The sequence below is a fragment of the Scyliorhinus canicula genome, chromosome 20 (assembly GCF_902713615.1).
Source record: "Scyliorhinus canicula chromosome 20, sScyCan1.1, whole genome shotgun sequence".
In the NCBI taxonomy this organism is placed as follows: Eukaryota; Metazoa; Chordata; class Chondrichthyes; order Carcharhiniformes; family Scyliorhinidae; genus Scyliorhinus; species Scyliorhinus canicula.
In genome coordinates this window covers 70,448,181-70,469,162 of record NC_052165.1, presented here as the reverse complement: position 1 = coordinate 70,469,162, position 20,982 = coordinate 70,448,181, and the positions used below count along the sequence as shown (strand labels likewise).

At 47.2% G+C, this 20,982-nt stretch overlaps 1 protein-coding gene across 1 annotated transcript in view; it reads right to left on the bottom strand.

Annotated features, from left to right (window-relative positions):
* Nucleotides 1-20,982, bottom strand: part of zcrb1 (zinc finger CCHC-type and RNA binding motif 1) — an 89,823-nt gene that overhangs the window by 41,276 nt on the left and 27,565 nt on the right. Inside the window, exon 2 of the mRNA XM_038780847.1 lies at nt 16,469-16,586. Coding sequence (XP_038636775.1) covers nt 16,469-16,552 — 84 coding nt within the window. The 5' untranslated portion in view covers nt 16,553-16,586. The remainder of the gene's footprint in view (nt 1-16,468; nt 16,587-20,982) is intronic.

Below are 20,982 nucleotides of genomic sequence, written 5' to 3'. Positions count from 1 at the left end.
AGATTTTAGACAGAATCTAGCCTTGGTCTGACATGGAAGGTATACTACCTTCTTCGCCTATTTCACGCTTTAAATATACTATAGAAATGCACCCTGTTATTGAAAGTTTCTCCATTTGCGAGGCTACGAGGGAAGAATATTGCTGCAAAAAGAAACTCTCATCCAAGACAAACTATCAGTACACCTTTTTAAAAAATAAATTTAAAGTACTCAATTTATTTTCTGTTTCCTATTAAGGTGCAATTTAGCATGGCCAATCGACCTAGCCTGCACACCTTTGGGTTGTGTGGGTGAGACCCACGCACACAGGGAGAATGTGTAAACTTCACACGGACAGTGACCCAGGATCGAAGCCGGGTCCTCAATGCTGTGAGGCAACAGTGCTAACCAATCACCATCTTACCGCCTGCTTTATCAGTGCACGTGCCACTCAGCACTAACTTCCCTTCATGGCTTTCTTGGAGAAGTCATTTCATTCATTATTAGTCATGGTGTAGAACGGCCACTTCTGAAATTGTCTTGAAAACAACTTTTTTGTTTTTAAACTTTGTTTTAAGGCAACGACTTACAGCACTAATATGCAATGTGACCATGTTGAAGCATGCAAGTTCAAGCACCAAAGAGCTCGCAATCAACCAAGCTCTGTAAAAAGAAGGAAGAATATGCTGAGGTCTCCCTCTCTCCCAGCCACTCGCACATTTCCAAATGCTGGGACGGAATATAGGCCATGTTCTTTCTGGATGAGAGAGATCTGGGTAGCATGAAAGGGGATATTGCAAAAGAGGATATTAACATAACCAAAAAAAAACTATGCTGTGCCAATTCACATAATTGCTTTGGAAACTCTTCATTCATAATTTCATAAATGGCGTGGAGCGAAGGATCACAAGTGAATTGGTAATTTAGCAGACAATGCAAAGCTTTTGCTTGTTCATTGGTGTAATCTTCTTCCCAGAAGGTTGACTATCGTGGATCTCTAACCCTGCCTTGCCTGTCTTTGCATATTCCATAGAGGCGCAAAGGTCAAAAGTATCCAACAGTCATCCATTTTCTCCTCTCCTTTCCTCTTATATATTCTTCATTGGTTGTTTGTCTCAGTCTACTCTCATAATGTGACCAAAACAGGTCTCTCTTTGATTTATATATGTTTATTGGTTTTGCGTTGCAATAAAAATTACATGGAAAAAAAAACTATGAAAGGGAATACAAAGTAATCAAATATGAATACATAGGAAGCATATATATATATATGGTTACAAGGCATTTTAACATTGGGCTCCCAGTAATTGTTTACCACAACTTCGATGTCTGATTATTTACATGTGGCCCCATGATATTAAAACATACCAGGACGTATTTGCAGCCGCCAAGGTGTACCCTGTTGTTGTGGCTGCACCCATAGGTTCCCTTTCCTTCGGTGCCCGTTGGTTCGTCTGCTCTGGGTAGTGCCCAGTGCCCACCCGGCCTCTTCTTCCTTTGTCTGTTTCGGTCCCCCCTCCTGCCTCCAATATTGGTTGCTGGTCACGAACAGACCCTCGAACAGGTTTGTAAATTGTTTTCATGTACTGTGGAAGCGGATTCCACTGATCCTCTGATGGTGAATTTATCTTTTCTAATTTGAGGAATTGTGCTGAGTCAGACAGTCTGCAGCCTTGGGTGGCACGGCTGATCTCCAGCCGAATAGGTGTCTCCATGTGCGATCAGGGAGGCAAAGGCGAAGACATCTGCCCCCCTCCCCATAAAGAGCTCTGGCTGTTCCGATACTCCGATGACCGCTACTGGTGGGCACGTCTCCACCCTCCTGCAACCTCGGATATGGCCTCATAAAAAGGTAATTCAGGACCAGAACACGAGTACAGTTGGCCAAGCCTCCCTGACACAGTTCACATTTATCCTCTGCCTTCATGAAGAACCCACTCGTGTGTGATCTGGTCAAGTGCATCCTGTGCACTATCTTTAGCTGTGCGAAGCTCAGGCCTGCGCATGAGGAGGTGGAGTTTACCCTAAGCTGTGCTTTGATCCAGAGTTGTCCCATAGCTCCATGACTAGCTCTTCCTTCCATCTATCCAGTGCCTTTACCTCCTCTAGCAGTTGTCCATACATGCCGGCGCAGCTACCATCCCCTAGTTCATCCGATGTTAGAAGTCTGTCCAGTAGAATGAGTCCGGGTCGTTGGTGGAACATTGCAGTCTCCTTCCGGAAGACATTCCTTAGTTGCATGTCCTGCAGCTTGTTCCCTTTCGGAAGTTGGAGCTTGTCTGTTAGTTCCCCTCGGGTTGCTACTCTGTCGTCACTGGAGGGGTGAATTTATGATTTTTCCAGATGGAGGCCATAATGGACATTGCACGCAGATGGAAATGGTGCCAAGTTGATTCCATGCCCTCAGAATAGCCACCACCACGCTTCTTGAGTACTTGGCTGGGGAAATGGAGTGGGGCCATGGCTGATGCTCTGAGGGATGTCCCTGCGCAGGAGGTCTCCTCCGCTCTCGCCCAATCCACCGACAGCTCCTTGATCCACCCCTGCACCCTTTCTGCGTTGGCCGTCCAAGTGGTAGAATAGGAGGTTCAGAGGGCCAAGCTCCACCCCTCCCCCCACCATGTTCCTCCTCCTGGGTAGGGCACTTTTACGTATCTTAGGGTTCTTGCCTTCCTGCCCACCCCTCCCCCAACCACCACCCACCCAAACGCCATGAGTAGTTTGTCAACTTTAGTAAAGAAGGCCTCAGGGATGAATTTGAATAGGAAGAGAAATCTTGGCAGCATGCTTGTTTGCACTCGCCCCACCAGGGAGAGCGGGAACTGGTCCCACCCCCTCAGATCCTTCTTAGCCTCTTCCACTAGACGCGATAGGTTCCACTTGTGGACCAGCGTCCAGTCGTGGGCGATCTGGAGCCCCAGATATTGGAATTTGGTTGGGGCCAGCCATCCCAGTACAGCCATATGACTCTGTCGAAGGACTTCTCTGCGTCGAGGGAGATGATCACTTCTGGCTTCCCCTTCCACATGAGGTCATAATCACGTTGAGCAGGCTTCTGATGTTCAGCATCAGCTCTCTGTCCTTGACAAAGCCCATCTGATCCTCCGCAACTACGCCTGGCACGCAACTCTCCATTCAGGGCCTTTACCATGATTTGGTGTCAGTGTTTTGGAGTGAGATGGGTCTGTACGACACGCACTCTGTTGGATCTTTGTCTTTTTCACCATGAGCGACATGAAGACCTGTGCCAGAGTGTCTTTGAACATCTCCTGCAGGTGCGGGGCCAGTGCTGCTGCAAATTTTGTAGAAGCCCATCAGGAATCCCGGACCCAGTGCCTTCCTCGACTGCATAGATTGGATGCTCTCAATGACTTCCCCCAGTTCTAGTGGCGCTTCCAGTCTTTGCCTCCTTTCCTCTCCCACAGCTTGCATGTCCAGCCCATCGAGAAACTGCTGCATCTTCATAATGTACTGCGCGGTCCAAGATTACTACTGCAATGTATTCCACTCCTACTACCCCTGCAACGACAAAGAAGTCGCTACAGGAGTGTACTTTGTGGACTTCGGAGAAGGAGGAGATTACCTTCTCCCTCAGATGGTTGAACCACCAGGGGCCTACTCTGCACAACCCCCCCACCCCACCCAATCTGCTCCATAAAGGAGTTCCGTTCCTTAGCCATTGCCAATTGTTACCATGATTTGGGATTCGTCCGTCATTGGGTCTTGTACACAATTAAAGTCTCCCCTCATGATGAGATAATGGGGTCTAGGTTGGGGATCTCCATCATGTTTTTAAAAAAAAGTCCATATCGTCCCAGTTGGGGGGTAAATGTTTACAAGCACCACCGGTGCCCCTTCCAGAATGGCGCTGACCCTCCGGGTCCATCACCATGTTTGTCACTGTAAAGTTCAGCCTTTTTCAACATTATTGAAGGAAGCTCCATCCACTGCTTCGTCAGTGGGTGGGCTGGCGTTTGCATTGGTGATCCTGCTCAGTCTGCCATCCTCTGCTCCGTTTCAAGTGTCGCCTCATTCAGAGGTCTGGATCTTCCTCTCCCAAGTTTTAGTTTTACTATTTTGCCGGCTCCGTGGCTGGTTTGAAGGCATTTCCTTGGACGGTTATTAGTTTTGGGCGAGGAGGTTTTTTTTTGTTAGTTTGGTATCTGATTTACTGGTTAATAGGGCTAAATTGGAAGTTCCCAAGAGAGAGCTAACATTCCTGCGACCGTTCAACACATCGCCACCACCGGAAATCATCCTCACTTCGATTCATACACCAATTTCCTCTAGTCATTTCCGGCACTTAGTTTATCTGTCTGTGCAGGACATGTGGAACACCATCCAGTATATCCAATCTCAAATACATTTTTCCCCATCAATAGTTTCTCTGTTTGTTGTCCATGTCTCCTAGGCATATAAAAAAAGATGGCAAAAAGTAACTCTTCAGTATTAAGCCGTGTCACCAGTAAAAATGGATCTAGGGTACGAATTGTATCTCAAGTATCTCATGCTGAAGATGCACCAACTAACAGAGGTCAGGAAAGAGGGGTACTTTTAAGCAATCTATATTTGGACTTGTGGATATTAGAAACAAGGTCTCGTTTTAACTAAGTTTAAATTTGTGATTCTGTATAAGAAAGGGTTAAAACTGCAGTGAGCTTATGTTAAACAAAGGTGCTTGCATGTCTGTGATTTTTTGTTTCATTTCAAACTGTGCCTGCATTGCAATTAACATTTTATAACGTGAAAACAAACAGGGTTTAAAAGAAAACTAGGCTGTTGCCTAGCAACCAGGGGCTCACACTGAAAAGCACAAGCACTTGTTGTTCAGTTGGAATCAAAGAAAGAAGCAGCTGTCACAGAAACTGTCAACAGAGGACAAGACAATGGAGTAAAGGACAGCAAGTCTCAGAAGCTAAAGAATAGCAAGTTCTGGAAACCAGGGGAGGAAAAGGAATCCCAGGAATACTGGAATCACAGGGACAAAGAACTGGAATCTGAACAAGGTGTTGTTCATTGAAGCTAAAGAAAGGGACAGAGAGAGGCTACCAGTTAAAGTCAGAGCTGAAAGGAGCATAGCTGGTGAAGTCGACATCCCGAGGTTGGTGATATCTTAATATAATGTATTGGCATATCTGAATGTGGAAGCTTGAATACACATGGTGACCCAAGTCAGAGGAATACTAAAAGGAGGGATTGGAATCCCGGAAGTGGATCCTTGATGAAGGAATTGGAGAGACCTCCCACCAGCACTGTTTGTAGCTGCTCCTGTAATATCGTTATTGTAAATAAATATTGGTGTGGTGACAGAACTCCTGCCTCCCGTGGATTACCACAGTGGCGACGAGGTAAACTACGAATTTTGCGGAGACCAGCTGCCGCACTCGGAGTGTAAGCCTTGCCATTTTAAAAATGCCGTTTTTTTGGGAGGTTAGAGGCATTCGACCCGGCTATTGAGGACTGGTCCCAGTGTGTGGAGAGAATGTGTTACTTCTTCCGGGCAAATGATATACTGACGGACGAAAGGAGACGGTTTATCCTGCTGTCGGCGTGCGGACCCTCCGCTTTCGCCATTATAAGTAGTCTGACTTATCCCGATGCGCCGGACATGAAAGCTTTCCAAGAAGTAACGGAATTGGTGAAAGAGCACTACGACCCAAAACCACCCCTCATTTTGCGTAGGTACAGATTCTACACAGCGAAGCGGGAAGACAGGGAGTCAGTCACAAATTTCTTGACCCACCTGAGAAGGCTGGCGGAAAAATGTGAGTTCGGCCCGACGCCAAATGAAATGCTTCAGGACCGGTTAGTGTGTGGTATAAATGACCTCACAATACAGAAATGCCTGTTGGCGGAAACGGAGCTCGACTGCAGGCAGACGTTACAGCTCGCACTGTCCCTAGAAAAGGCAGCAAGTGGGGCGCAGGAACTACAGGGCACGCCAATGGAGGTAGATACCTGTGAGAGGGACTGCCACAACGGGTCCTGCTACCAGGAAAAACCTGAGGAATAGAGGGAAAAAGGAAAACCCCAGAACTGCCCCCAAGTCTGCCAGGACTAACTGGAGACAGAGGGAAGTACTGGCTGAGGCTCCCCCAACAGAGAAGGACCGTTTCTGGCACCAGACAGAGTGAGGTAACAACGACAGAAAGCCTAGAAGGAGGTGGCAAAAGAGGAATAGCAGGTGGGGACGCAGGGAAGTACACAATCTAGACGCCCCATACTCCTCCAAAGGGGAACAATTATATAATATTACAACGAAGAAAGCAGAACCCATTAGGATTACCCCACGGGTGAACGGGCGGCCGACAATAATGGAAATAGACACGGGTGCGGCCGTATCAGTAATGGGAGTGGCAGCATTTAGTAAAATCAAAGATGGACTCCAGCCACTAACCCTAACAAAAACATCGACGAAACTTAAAACCTACACGAGGGAACCCCTGGAAGTTCTAGACACGACTCATGTACCTGTGGAATATGAGAAACAATTGCTCAGATTACCGTTGACGATAGTAGAGGGCTCCGGACCGAGCTTAATTGGACAGAACTGGCTGAAAGACCTAAAATTAGATTGGATGAAAATTTTCCAGAGTGGAAGCGGGCAGTTGAGTGGAGTACTCCAAAAACACCCGGAGGTGTTCCAAGAAGGTTTGGGGGAAATCATAGGCGCCAAAGCAACTTTGCACGTGGACCCAGAAGCCCTTCCGAAATTTTGTAAGGCCAGGCCGGTACCTTTTGCATTAAGGAAGAAAGTAGATGACGAAATAGAAAGGTTACGACGCGACGGCATTATCAGAACAGTACAGTTTTCGGAATGGGCAGCGCCGGTGGTACTAATTTTGAAGCCAGACGGCTCGATACGTCTCTGGAGATTTCAAACAGACAGTAAACAAATACGCACTGCTGGACAAATACCCAATCCCGAAAATAGACGACCTATATGCCAAATTGGCAGGTTGGCATTTGTTCACAAAACTAGACATGAGCCACACCTACCTGCAGTTAAAACTGGACAAGGGCTCCCAGAAATTCACTACAATCAACACCCTGAAGGACCTTTTTTGTTATACGAGGCTACCTTTTGGAGTGTCATCAGCCTGCGCTATATTCCAGCGTACGATGGAAAATATTCTGCAGGGACTACCGCAGGTGGCTATTTATTTGGACGATGTCTTAATCACGGGTAGGGAACACTTAAGGAACCTGGAGGAAGTGCTCAGGCGTTACGCAAAGGCAGGCGTGCGGCTAAAAAGGGAAAAATGTGTTTTTCTGGCCCCACAAGTGACGTACCTGGGATACAAAGTAGACGAGTCAGGCTTACATCCATTAGAAGACAGAGTAAGGGCAATAAATGAAGCCCCAGCTTCCACCACGGTCCAGGAGTTACGATCATTTCTAGGGTTGGTAACCTATTATGGAAAATTTATTGAAAATAGGGCGTCCATCCTAGAACCCCTCCACCAGCTACTAAAAAAGGGACAAGAATGGAAATGGTCGCCCCGTCAAAACCGAGCATTTAGGGACATTAAGGAACAGCTGTCATCCGAAAATGTCCTAGAGCATTATGACCCAAGGAAGGAGTTGGTGGTCACTTGTGATGCATCCCCCTACGGGGTAGGAGCCGTCTTAGCCCATAGAGGAAGGAATGGGGAAGAACGGCCAATAGCCTATGCTTCGAAGACCTTGGCGATGGCTGAGAGGAAGTACGCCCAAATCGAGAAGGAAGGACTGGCGGTGATATTCGCAGTAAAAAAATTTCACCAGTATCTGTCCGGGCAGATATTCACCATAGTGACGGATCATAAGCCGTTATTAGGGTTATTAAAAGAAGACAAGTCAATACCCCTGATTGCATCAGCTAGAATCCAACGCTGGGCGTTTCTACTGGCGGCATATAGATACGTTCTGGAGCACAGACCGGGAACGCGAGTAGCACATGCAGATGCTTTGAGCAGACTTCCCCTCCCGGACACTCCGCCGCAAATACCAAAAGTAGAGGAGACAGTAATGACTCTAAACTTTTTGCCCACCCTACCAGTAGACGCACAACATATTCGGTTGTGGACGCAAAAAGACCCAGTTTTAGCCAAGATGAAGCATTGACTGCTAACAGGGGAACTGGAAAGACCAGTGGAGCCCCAGATGCACCCATACTGGAGCAGAAGGGACCAAATAACCGTAGAAGACGGTATCCTATTATAGGGAGCCCGGGTAATCGTCCCGGCTCAGGGCCGTCAGGCAATCTTAACTGAGTTACATCATGGACACCCAGGAGTGTCTAAAATGAAGATGCTAGCTCGAAGCTACGTTTGGTGGCCAGGTTTGGACACAGACATAGCAGCCTTGGTACGTCGGTGCCAGGAGTGCCAACAGGGGCAAAGAGTGCCACCAGCGGCACCATTGCACCTGTGGGAATGGCCAGGCAGACCGTGGACCCGCCTGCATATTGACCACGCCGGCCCTTTCATGGGCTCAATGTTTTTGGTGATAGTGGACGCCCACTCCAAATGGTTGGGCGTCCACCGGGTAAACACGGCAAGCACAGCATCGACAATTGAAAAGCTCAGGGCCTCGTTTGCAACACATGGACATCCGGAGGTATTGGTGTCGGACAACGGAACGGCATTCACAAGTGGGGAATTTGGAAAATTCCTGAAGGAAAACGGAGTCCGTCACATCAAAACGGCCCCTTACCATCCAGCGACCAACGGCCTGGCAGAGAGAGCGGTCCAGACACTTAAAGCGGGACTCAAGAAGCAGCCGGCAGCGTCAATAGACAAAGCTCTCCCGCTGGCTGTTTGATTACAGGACCACATGGGAAGGCGGCTGCGAACGAGGCTGAGTCTCCTTTTCCCAAATTTAACGGGGAAAGTGGAGAAACAACAGGAGGCCCAACGCAGGGGGTATGATAATAGTCGGCAGCAGAGACATTTCCAGGTGGGGGCACCGGTTTGGGTCAAGAATTATGGGAATGGACCATCGTGGGTCAAAGGCACGGTAGAGTCCCAAACAGGGCCCATATCCTATGAGGTTTCAATAGGAGGTAAGGTGCTGAAGAAACACCTAGACCAAATAAGGGCAACGGAACCAAACCTGGAGGCAGGCGAAGCAGGACCGCCTCAAGCTGGGATAGCCCAGACGGAAAGGATACCCACACCCCAGCCCCGAGCAATTTCTCCAGACCCCGTCATCCAGTCATCAGAGTCGGAGATGGACACACTCAACAAGGCCGCCGCGACACCTTTTCCCGAGGAGGAGGAACAACTTCCAAGGAGGTCGTCAAGGAAAAGACGGGCACCTATAAGGTACACCCTGCCCACTTCAGAGAACGACACGGCTGACGACACAGAGGTGACAGACCCAGACATGAGGAGCAGGAAGAAGCTCAGAGGAATGCCTGCTGGCAGGAATTCCTTGGACCTTGTAAATAAATATTGGTGTGGTGATGGAACTCCTGCATCCCGTAGATTACTACATTTCATAAATTTCTTTTAGTAAATGTTAATTGGCAGTCCTGTGACTCTCTTCATCCACATCTGTAAACAAAAATAAGTTTTTCTTAATTCATTTTTTTCAGGATGTGGGCTTCACTGGCTAGGCCAGAATTTATTACCCATTTCTAATTGCCCTTAAAGTGGTGGTGAGCTGTCTTGCATTGATACATACAAGATAGGAGCAGTAAATGTTAATTGGCCCTTCGAGCCTGCTCCGCTATTTATCATGATTACGGCTGATCATCTAACTCAATAGCCTAATCATGCTTTCTCCCCATAGCCTTTGATCCCATCTCCCCAAGTGCCACCTCTTGAATATATTCAATGTTTTAGCATCAGCTACTTCCTGAGGTAATGAATTCCACAGGCTCACCACTCTGTGTGAAGAAATGCCTCCTCAGCTCTGTCCGAAATGGTTTACCCCGAATCCCCAGACTGTGACCCCTGGTTCTTGAAACACCCATCTATGAGATCGCCGCTCATTCTTCTGAACTCCACCGAGAACAATCCCAACCTAGTTAATCTCTCCTCATGTGACATCCCGCCATCCCTGCAATCAGTCTGGTAAACCTTCACTGTACTCCCTCGAGAGCAAGAACACCTTACCTCAGAAAAGGAAACCAAAACTGCACACAATATTCTAGGTGTGGCCTCACCAAGGCCCTGTATAATTGCAAAAACACATCCCTGCTTCGGTACTCAAAATCTCTAGCAATGCATGCCTTCTTTACCACCTGCTGCACCTGCATGCTTACCTTCAGCGACTGGTGCACAAGGATACCCAGGTCCCGCTGCACTCTCCCCTCTCCCAATTTGCAACCATTCAGATAGTAATCTGCCTTCATGTTTTTGCTTCCAAGTGACTAACCTCACTCTTATCCAAATTATACTGTATTTGTCATTGATTTGCCCACTCGCCCAACTTGTCCAGATCATGCTGTAGGATCCCTGCATCCTAGTCAGTTCATCCTCCCACCCAATTTGGTATCATCTGCAAACTTTGAGATGTTACATTTTGTTCCCTCATCCAAATCATTAATATATATTGTGAATAGCTGGGGCCCCAGCACCGATCCCTGTGGCACTCCACTAGTTACTGCCTGCCAATTTGAAAAGGACCCAGTAATTTCTACTCTTTGTTTCCTCTCTGCCAACCAGTTTTCTTCCCACCTCAATACACTTCACCCAACCCCATGCGCTTTAATTTTGCACAATAATCTCTTATGCGGGACTTTGTCAAACGCTTTCTGAAAGTCCAAATGTACCACATTGACTGGCTCCCCCTTATCAACTTATCAGCCGGGGTTGGAAACGGGTGCGGAGGCAGATGTTGTAGCCTTCGACTCGTTGATTGCCCAAAGGCGGATCCTGTTGGGATGGAGAGCAATCTCTCCACCCTGTGCCCTGGCATGGTGGGGGGACCTGTTGAAATTCTTGACTCTTGAGAAGGTTAAGGAGGAGAATAAAATATATATATATTGTTTTAATTAATTCAATTGGCTGCCCCCCTCCCAAAGAATCCTGCCACGTGGTGCACATAGGCACCAACGATATAGGTAAAAAAATGGGATGAGGTCCTGCAAGCAGAATTCAGGGAGTTAGGAGTTAAACTAAAAAGTAGGACCTCAAAAGGTAGTAATCTCAGGATTGCTACCAGTGCCACGAGCTAGTCAGAGTAGGAATGTCAGGATAGATAGGATGAATGCGTGGCTCGAGAGATGGTGCAAGAGGGAGGGATTCAAATTCCTGGGGCATTGGGACCGGTTCTAGGGGAGGTGGGACCAGTACAAATCAAAAAGGGCGACAGTACAAGGTACAGTGACTGAGGGGAGCTCAGTGAATAGGCCCAGTAATACTAAAAGGAATAAAACTGGAGATGTTAAGATTCGAAACAGAGGTAAAAAAACCAACATAAGTGTACTTTACCTGAATGCTCGTAGTATTCGGAGTAAAGTAAATGAGTTGATGGCACAAATCATCGTAAATAACTATGATTTAGTGGCTATGAAACATGGTTATAGGATGGTCACAACTGGGAGTTAAATATCCGAGGGTATCAAACTATTCGGAAGCACAGAGTGGATGGTAAGGGAGGTGGTGTTGCTCTGTTATTTAAGGATGACATCCGGGCAATAGTAAGGGGTGACATCGGTGCTATGGAGTCTAAGTTGAATCCATTTGGGTGGAAATCAGGAATAGTAAGGTGAAAAAGTCACTGATAGGAGTAGTCTATCGGCCACCAAATAGTAACGTTATGGTGGGGCAGGCAATAAACAAAGAAATAACTGATGCATGTAGAAATGGTACAGCAGTTATCATGGGGGATTTTAATTTACATGTCGATAGGTTTAACCAGGTCGGTCAAGGCAACCTTGAGGAGGAGTTTATGGAATGTATCCGCGATAGTTTCCTAGAACAGTATGTAATGGAACTTACGAGGGAACAAGCGGTCCTAGATCTTGTCCTGTGTAATGAGACAGGATTGATTCATGATCTCATAGTTAGGGATCCAATATGGTGGAATTTAAAATACAGATGGAGGGTGAGAAAGTAAAATCAAATACTAGTGTTTTGTGTTTAAACAAAGGAGATTACAATGGGATGAGAGAAGAACTAGCTAAGGTACACTGGGAGCAAAGACTTTATGGTGGAACAGTTGAGGAACAGTGGAGAACCTTCCAAGCGATTTTTCACAGTGCTCAGCAAAGGTTTATACCAACAAAAAGGAAGGACGGTAGAAAGAGGGAAAATCGACCGTGGATATCTAAGGAAATAAGGGAGAGTATCAAATTGAAGGAAAAAGCATACAAAGTGGCAAAGATTGGTGGGAGACGAGAGGACTGGGAAATCTTTAGGAGGCAACAGAAAGCGACTAAAAAAGCTATAAAGAAGAGTAAGAGAGTATCCGAGTAAACTTGCTCAGAATATAAAAACAGACAGTAAAAGTTTTTACAAATATATAAAACAAAAAAGAGTGGCTACGGTAAATATTGGTCCTTTAGAGGATGAGAAGGGAGTTTCAATAATGGGAGATGAGGAAATGGCTGAGGAATTGAACAGGTTTTTTGGGTCGGTCTTCACAGTGGAAGATACAAATAACATGCCAGCGACTGATAGAAATGAGGCTATGACAGGTGAGGACCTTGAGAGGATTGTTATCACTAAGGAGGTAGTGATGGGCAAGCTAATGGGGCTAAAGGTAGACAAGTCTCCTGGCCCTGATGGAATGCATACCAGAGTGCTAAAAGAGATGGCTAGGGTAATTGCAGATGCACTAATGATGATTTACCAAAATTCACTAGACTCTGGGGTGGTCCCGGTGGATTGGAAATTAGCAAACGTTTAAAAAAGGAGGTAGGCAGAGCGCAGGAAATTATAGGCCAGTGAGCTTAACTTCGGTATTGGGGAAGATGCTGGAATCTATCATCAAGGAAGAAATAGCAAGGCATCTGGATAGAAATTGTCCCATTGGGCAGACGCAGCATGGGTTCATAAAGGGCAGGTCGTGACTAACTAATTTAGTGGAATTTTTTGAGGACATTACCAGTGCAGTAGATAACGGGGAGCCAATGGATGTGGTATATCTGGATTTCCAGAAAGCCTTTGACAAGGTGCCACACAAAAGGTTGCTGCATAAGATAAAGATGGATGGCATTAAGGTTAAAGTAGTAGCATGGATAGAGGATTGGTTAATTAATAGAAAGCAAAGAGTGGGGATTAATGGGTGTTTCTCTGGTTGGCAATCAGTAGCTTGTGGTGTCCCTCAGGAATCCGTGTTGGGCCCACATTTGTTCACAATTTACATAGATGATTTGGAGTTGGGGACCAAGGGCAAGGTGTCCAAGTTTGCAGATGACACTAAGATGAGCGGTAAAGCGAAAAGTGCAGAGGATACTGGAAGTCTGCAGAGGGATTTGGATAGGTTAAGTGAATGGGCTAGGGACTGGCAGATGGAATACAATGTTGACAAATGTGAGGTTATCCATTTTGGTAGGAATAACAGCAAACGGAATTATTATTTAAACGATAAAATATTAAAGCTTGCCATTTTGCAGAGACCTGGGTGTGCTAGTGCATGAGTCACAGAAAGTTGGTTTACAGGTGCAACAGGTGATTAAGAAGGCTAATGGAATTTTGTCCTTCATTGCTAGAGGGATGGAGTTTAAGACTAGGGAGGTTATGTTGCAATTGTACAAGGTGTTAGTGAGGCCACACCTGGAGTATTGTGTTCAGTTTTGGTCTCCTTACTTGAGAAAGGACATACTGGCACTGGAGGGTGTGCAGAGGAGATTCACGAGGTTAATCCCAGAGCTGAAGGGGTTGGATTATGAGGAGAGGTCGAGTAGAGTGGGACTGTACTCGTTGGAATTTAGAAGGATGAGGGGGGATCTGAAAGAAACATTTAAAATTATGAAGGGAATAGATAGGATAGATGTGGGCAGGTTGTTTCCACTGGCGGGTGAAAGCAGAACTATGGGACATAGCCTCAAAATAAGGGGAAGTAGATTTAGGACTGAGTTTAGGAGGAACTTCTTCACCCAAAGGGTTGTGAATCTATGGAATTCCTTGCCCAGTGAGGCAGTTGAGGCTCCTTCATTAAATGTTTTTAAGGTAAAGATAGATAGTTTTTTTGAAGAATAAAGGGATTAAGGGTTATGGTGTTCGGGCCGGAAAGTGGAGCTGAGTCCACAAAAGATCAGCCATGATCTCATTGAATGGCGGAGCAGGCTCGAGGGGCCAGATGGCCTACTCCTGCTCCTAGTTCTTATGGTCACCCAACATGCCATGGAGCTTCACCTTCCCAAGGCTTTTCAATGTGCTCTGGTTTTGACTTATGACAATCTGGTCACCTTGTGTTCTACACTTCCGGCTTTCATTTAGTTTACAATTTCCTCTTCTAGTTCTGCAATCAGTGCTGTATCATCTGTAAATTTAAAGTTGTTGCCCACTCAACCAGTCAATGTCCTGGTAGATCTTCTACGTCTCTGAAAATATGTACAGGTTGAACAGTTTTGGTGACATATCAGATCTCTAATGCATTTGTCTTTTTAATTGGGAAGCTAATCAAAGCAAGAAGCATTTAAATTATAAAGAATAAGCTGCAGGAGGATCGGAATACATTGGGCAGACAGATGGCAAATGAAATTCAGTGCACAAGTGCTTCAAATAGGTACAGAAAATCCAGAAAGGGGTTATTACTTGAAGGCAAAGAAACTAATGTATATGGAAAATGAAGGACATCTGGCGATCTTGATTAACAATAAACTAGTCATTTTAACACTGCTCAGTGGCAGAGAATAAAGCAAATTCAATGTTGGGATTATAATTAAAAGGATAATATTGAACCGAAACAGTAGGAATTAATGACATTCATTAAATGCTACGTACAGTTCTGATCACTGTCATACATAAAGCATATTGCAGCTATTGCATGTGTACAGAAGGTTGACAGGTGATATCATTGTTGCTTTTAGGATTTTAAAGGGGCTAGATAACATAGACGAGGCCAAGTTGTTTTTCCTTATCCAAAGCAGTGGAAGCAGAGGACACAGACTGCACTTTGAGGCGGTAAATTCAAAGTAATCTGCAGAAATTATTTCTATGTTCTTTTATTTTCTCTGAAGAGTTGGCTCTTTCTCATGCTGTACCTCCTAAGAGGGGCCTGTCACTGCCAAGTACATTACACAGCAACCATATTGCAATCAACCAAGATTCTCAGTTTCACAATTCAATGGAAGGTGCATCACAGAAAAATCTATTAGCTCTCAAGGCACCATTTGTATGGTCCTGGTAGCCTGGCAAATATTTCTCATTCAACCAATACAATTAAATACATATTTGATCATTAATTTCATTTCCTTTTCTGGGTCTTTGCCGTGATTTGCATAATATTAGTTATACTAACTAATTGACTGTGTGGTACACTCAGAGGACATGGAAAAATGAAATACAAATTCCTTATTTACTGGTGCCCCAGTGAAAGTTTCCTAGAGCAAAGACCAGGATCATTCCTGGGACCATCCTTGCCACTGAATAAAGAAACCAAACTCTTAGTGCTGTTAGAAATAAATATTAAGGCTGAAGTGCACAGTTCAGAGTACTGCAACAAATGCAGGATTTTAGGAATATTGGCTTCTACCTATTATGGCAATTTAAGGGTTAAAAGCCTTGGATTATAGTGTATTTGACTGCAGTGGTCATGCTTTTAAAAAGGATTTTGTTTTGCAGGACCCGAGAGCTTTTAGGAGCCTGAAGGTGAAATTAACCACAGGAATGAGGATCTCAGTCTGTACTATGGTTTGATTGGGGAAAGTCTCTGGGGGGTTAATGTGCTTTCAGCCTGGAGAGTTGGCGTGCTTTCCAGCATAGGGAGATTATGTCATTGCTGGGTGAGGCTGAGGGATTCCGAGACACATTTTTGCAGAGGAGTTGAAATCTGATTGTCGGACACGGAGTCCACAACTCTCTCAAAGTAGGGTAGTTAGAAAAAGAGTAATAATATTTGAAACAGAGCAGTCTTGTCGGAGGACAAGGAGGAGGCTGAAGCATGCCAGGTGAACCAGCTTTTTGAAGAGATTCTAACAGGAGCCGAATGTCTTCTGTAAAGCAAGAATTACTCTATGCCATGCTGATTTTAAGATGGATTGAGAGCTGTAAGTTTATTTTCTTGTTGTTTAATGGGGAATTGAGTAGTAGTGTTTAAGGGGTAATTGTTAGCTATTCTTTTCAGGTGTGAAGTTAAACAGTTTAATATTGTAATACAGTTTTGTTTTAAAAACATGAAATCCCTACTTTTTGATGCAATCACCCCTGAAGCAAATTATTCTTTCTGCACAGTCTTACAAATAAACTAAAATATTGGGGTTTTGTTCCAGTACCCTAGCCAGTGTTGGGTCTGGCCTGGGATTATAATAGTACAATACCACACTTTACAAGTGCAATGTCTGTTTCAACACACCTATAATGCATACAACTGTCAAAATAAGTTTTACCTTGTGCAGATCACTGTTCGTCAGTGAAAATGGCAAGTTGGATACATATACTGTGCTTTTGCTTGGTGCCAGCCCACCACTCATTTTTCTGAAACCAAAATTTTTCCTTCACCAACAACTGAAAGAAAATAAATGACAGTGGAGAAATAAAGGTATAATTGTGTTAATTTTTAATCTGATGCCTGTAGCTATACAGAGGGAATATAAATATTTAAATGCATGCATCTGTGTAGGTATAACACTCGAGACACTTTGAAGCCAGGTTAATTAAGTTTCAGTTGCGTTTTTTGGGTCAACAGCACTTACAGGATTGAAAATGGAAATTGAACAGGCCACAGCTTTCAAAATAATGAAACAAACTCTGGACAGCTAGCCGGTGAATTATTCAAGTTAGACAGACTATCTTCCCACTTCTACTGAACACTGAATGGAACAAATTAGAATAGATCACATTTTGATCACGTAGCAGCAATGTTATGGATAGAACAGTTATCTTGAATTTTTAATCCTCACAACCAAATTAATAAATAATTTTAGGTTATAAGAGGTTTTACAACTTCCACAAACAAGATGAGGCTATACTAGAGCAACAATAATCCTTTGAAACATATAGTCAATATTTTACTTTCGCTCATTATACAAGTTGCTGTGGCAAATCAGTCACAGCTTCAAAGAGATTTCTGCTTTTTGAAAAGCATTACAACTTTCCCAAACTACCACTAAAAATTTTTTTTTTTTTTTTTTTTAAATAATTTTTATTGAAAGAGTTTTTCCATACAGACATTTACCCCTACTAATTTTTAAATTATTTACAACACAATCCCTCTAGGCAAATGTCCCTCCCTCGCCCGCCCTCTCGCGCGCACCAGTCCTCCCCCCCCCCCCCAGGCAACCTTAACAACCAAGGCAGCCTACAGTTTCAGACATGAGCAGCGAGCAGGCTTGCCCGCGTTACAGTCGTGCGTGTCCCCCCACGACCCTTGCTGCCCCCCCCCTCCCCTCCCCCCCCCCCCCCCCCCCCCGGGTTGCTGCTGCCACGACCCCGAACGTCTATCTCTGATCTAAAAAGTCAAGGAAAGGTTGCCACCGCCTGGCGAATCCCTGTACCGACCCTCTCAGGGCAAATTTGATCCTTTCTAGCTGAATATAGCTAGCCATATCGTTAATCCAAGTTTCAACGCTTGGAGGCCTCGCGTCCTTCCATTGAATTAATATCCTTCGTCGAGCCACTAGGGACGCAAAGGCCAGTATTCCGGCCTCCCTAGCCTCCTGTACCCCCGGTTCTACCCCGACCCCAAAGATCGCAAGCCCCCATCCTGGTTTGACCCTGGACCCCACCACCTTCGACACCGTCCTTGCCACCCCCTTCCAGAACCCTTCCAGCACCGGACATGCCCAGAACATATGCACATGGTTCGCTGGGCTTCCCAGACATCTGACACACCTGTCCTCACCCCCAAAGAACCGGCTCATCCTTGTCCCCGTCATGTGAGCTCTATGCAGCACCTTAAATTGAATGAGGCTCAGTCTCGCACACGAGGAGGAAGAGTTGACCTTCTCCAGTGCATCCGCCCACGTCCCGTCTTCTATCTGCTCTCCCAGCTCCCCTTCCCACTTGGCTTTCAGCTCCTCCCCCGATGCTGCTTCCGCCTCCTGCATTATCTTGTAGATGTCTGATATCTTCCCCCCTCCGACCCAGACCCCCGAGAGCACCCTATCACTCGCCCCCTTACTGGGGAGCAGGGGGAACCCCTCCACCTGCCGCCTAGCAAATGCCTTCACTTGTAAATATCTGAACATGTTTCCCGGGGGGAGCTCAAACTTCTCCTCCAGCCCTCCCAGGCTCGCAAACCTCCCCTCTATAAACAGGTCCTTCAGCTGCCGTATGCCCACCCTGTACCAGCTCTGAAATCCCCCGTCGATGTTCCCCGGGATGAATCTATGGTTCCCTCTTATTGGCGCCGCCAACAGACCTCCCATTTCACCCCTATGTCGCCTCCACTGCCCCCATATCTTGAGGGTGGCCGCCACCACCGGGCTCGTGGTGTACCTCGTGGGGGGGAGCGGCCATGGTGCCGTTACTAGGGCCCCCAGGCTTGTGTTGCCACAGGACGCCCTCTCCATTCGTTTCCAAGCTGCCCCCTCCCCTTCCATCATCCACTTGCGCACCATTGACACATTTGCCGCCCAGTAGTACCCCGAGAGATTGGGCAGTGCCAGCCCTCCACTGTCCCTACTCCGCTCCAAAAAGACCCTCCTCACCCTTGGGGTGCCATGCGCCCACACGTAGCTCATGATGCTACTCGTCACCTTTTTGAAGAAGGCCCTAGGGAGGAAGATGGGCAAGCACTGAAATAAAAACAAGAACCTTGGGAGGACCGTCATTTTGATTGACTGCACCCTCCCCGCCAGCGACAACGGTACCATGTCCCACCTCTTAAACTCCTCCTCCATCTGTTCCACCAGCCTGGAAAAGTTCAACTTGTGGAGGGTCCCCCAGTTCCTTGCCACCTGCACCCCTAAGTACCTAAAGCTCTTTCCTGCTCGCTTGAAGGGGAGTCTCCCAATACCCTCTCCCTGGTCCCCCGGGTGTATCACAAAAACCTCGCTTTTGCCCAAATTTAATTTGTACCCCGAAAAGTCCCCAAACTCTGCTAATAGTTCCATTATCTCCGGCATTCCCCCTTCTGGGTCTGCCACGTACAGCAGTAGATCATCCGCATACAGCGATACTCGATGTTCCTCCCCTCCCCTAGTCAGTCCTCTCCACCCCCCTGAACCCCGCAGTGCCATCGCCAACGGTTCAATCGCCAGTGCGAAAAGTAGGGGGGATAGGGGACATCCCTGCCTGGTCCCTCGGTGGAGCCCGAAATACTCCGACCTCCTCCCGTTTGTCACTACACTCGCCGTCGGGGCCGAGTAGAGCAACTTCACCCACTTAATAAACCCTTCCCCAAACCCAAACCGTTTCAACGTCTCCCACAGGTACTCCCACTCCACCCTATCGAATGCCTTCTCCGCGTCCAGCGCTACCACTATCTCAGCCTCCCCCTCCACTGCCGGCATCATAATTACATTCAGCAATCTCCGCACGTTCGTATTGAGCTGCCGCCCCTTCACGAACCCCGTCTGGTCCTCATGGATTACCCCTGGCACACAATCCTCTATTCTAGCTGCCAGGATCTTTGCCAGCAACTTGGCATCCACGTTCAGAAGCGAGATAGGCCTGTAGGACCCGCACTGCACGGGGTCTTTATCCCGCTTCAATATCAGGGAGATCAGAGCCTGCGACATTGTCGGGGGCAGAACCCCCCCCTCTCGCGCCTCATTAAAGGCTCGTACCAGTACCGGTCCCACCAAGTCCACATTTTTCTTATAGAATTCCACCGGGAACCCATCTGGCCCCGGCGCCTTCCCCGCTTGCATCTGACCTATTCCCTTGACTAGCTCCTCTAGCCCTATTGGCGCCCCCAGCCCTTCTACCAGCCCCTCCTGGACCCTTGGGAACCTCAATTTGTTTAGGAAGTCCTCCATTCCCCCTCTCCTTGTCGGCGGCTCAGACCGATACAACTCCTTGTAAAAATCCCTGAAGACCCCGTTCACTTCTTGCCCCTTCTGCACTACCTTCCCGCCCCTCTCCTTCACTCCCCCAATCTCCCTAGCCGCATCTCGTTTGCGAAGCTGGTGTGCCAGCATCCTGCTCGCCTTTTCCCCATACTCATAGACCGCGCCCTGTGCCCTTCTCCACTGCGTCTCTGCCTTCCTGGTGGTCAGCAGGTCGAACTTGACCTGCAGGCTGCGCCGTTCTTCCAGCAGCCCCTCCTCTGGTGCCTCCGCATATCTCCTATCCACTTCCAATAGCTCCCCCACCAGCCTCTCCCTCTCCTGCCTCTCCTTTCTTTCTCTATGCGCCCTTATGGAGATCAGCTCTCCCCTGATCACTGCCTTCAGGGCCTCCCAGACCATCCCCACCTGCACCTCACCCGTGTCATTCAAGTCCAGATAGCTCTCAATGCTCTTCCGGACCCTTTTACACACCTCGTCGTCCGCTAACAGCCCCACATCCAGCCGCCACAGCGGGCGCTGGTCCCGCGCCTCCCCCATTTCCACATCCACCCAATGCGGTGCATGATCAGAGATCGCAATGGCCGAGTACTCAGCTTCCCGTACCCTCGGGATCAGCCCCCTGCTCAACACGAAGAAATCGATTCTGGAGTACACTCTATGGACGTGGGAGAAAAAGGAATACTCCCTCGCCCTCGGCCTACCAAACCTCCATGGGTCTACTCCTCCCATCTGCTCCATGTACCCCCTCAGCACTTCTGCCGCTGCCGGCCTCCTATTGGTCCTTGCGCTCGATCTGTCTAGCCCGGGGTCCAGCACTGTGTTAAAGTCCCCCCCCATGATCAAGCCCCCTGCCTCCAGTCCCGGAATGAGGCCCAATAGGCGCCTCATAAAACCCGCGTCATCCCAGTTCGGGGCATATACGTTGACCATCACCACTTTCTCCCCCT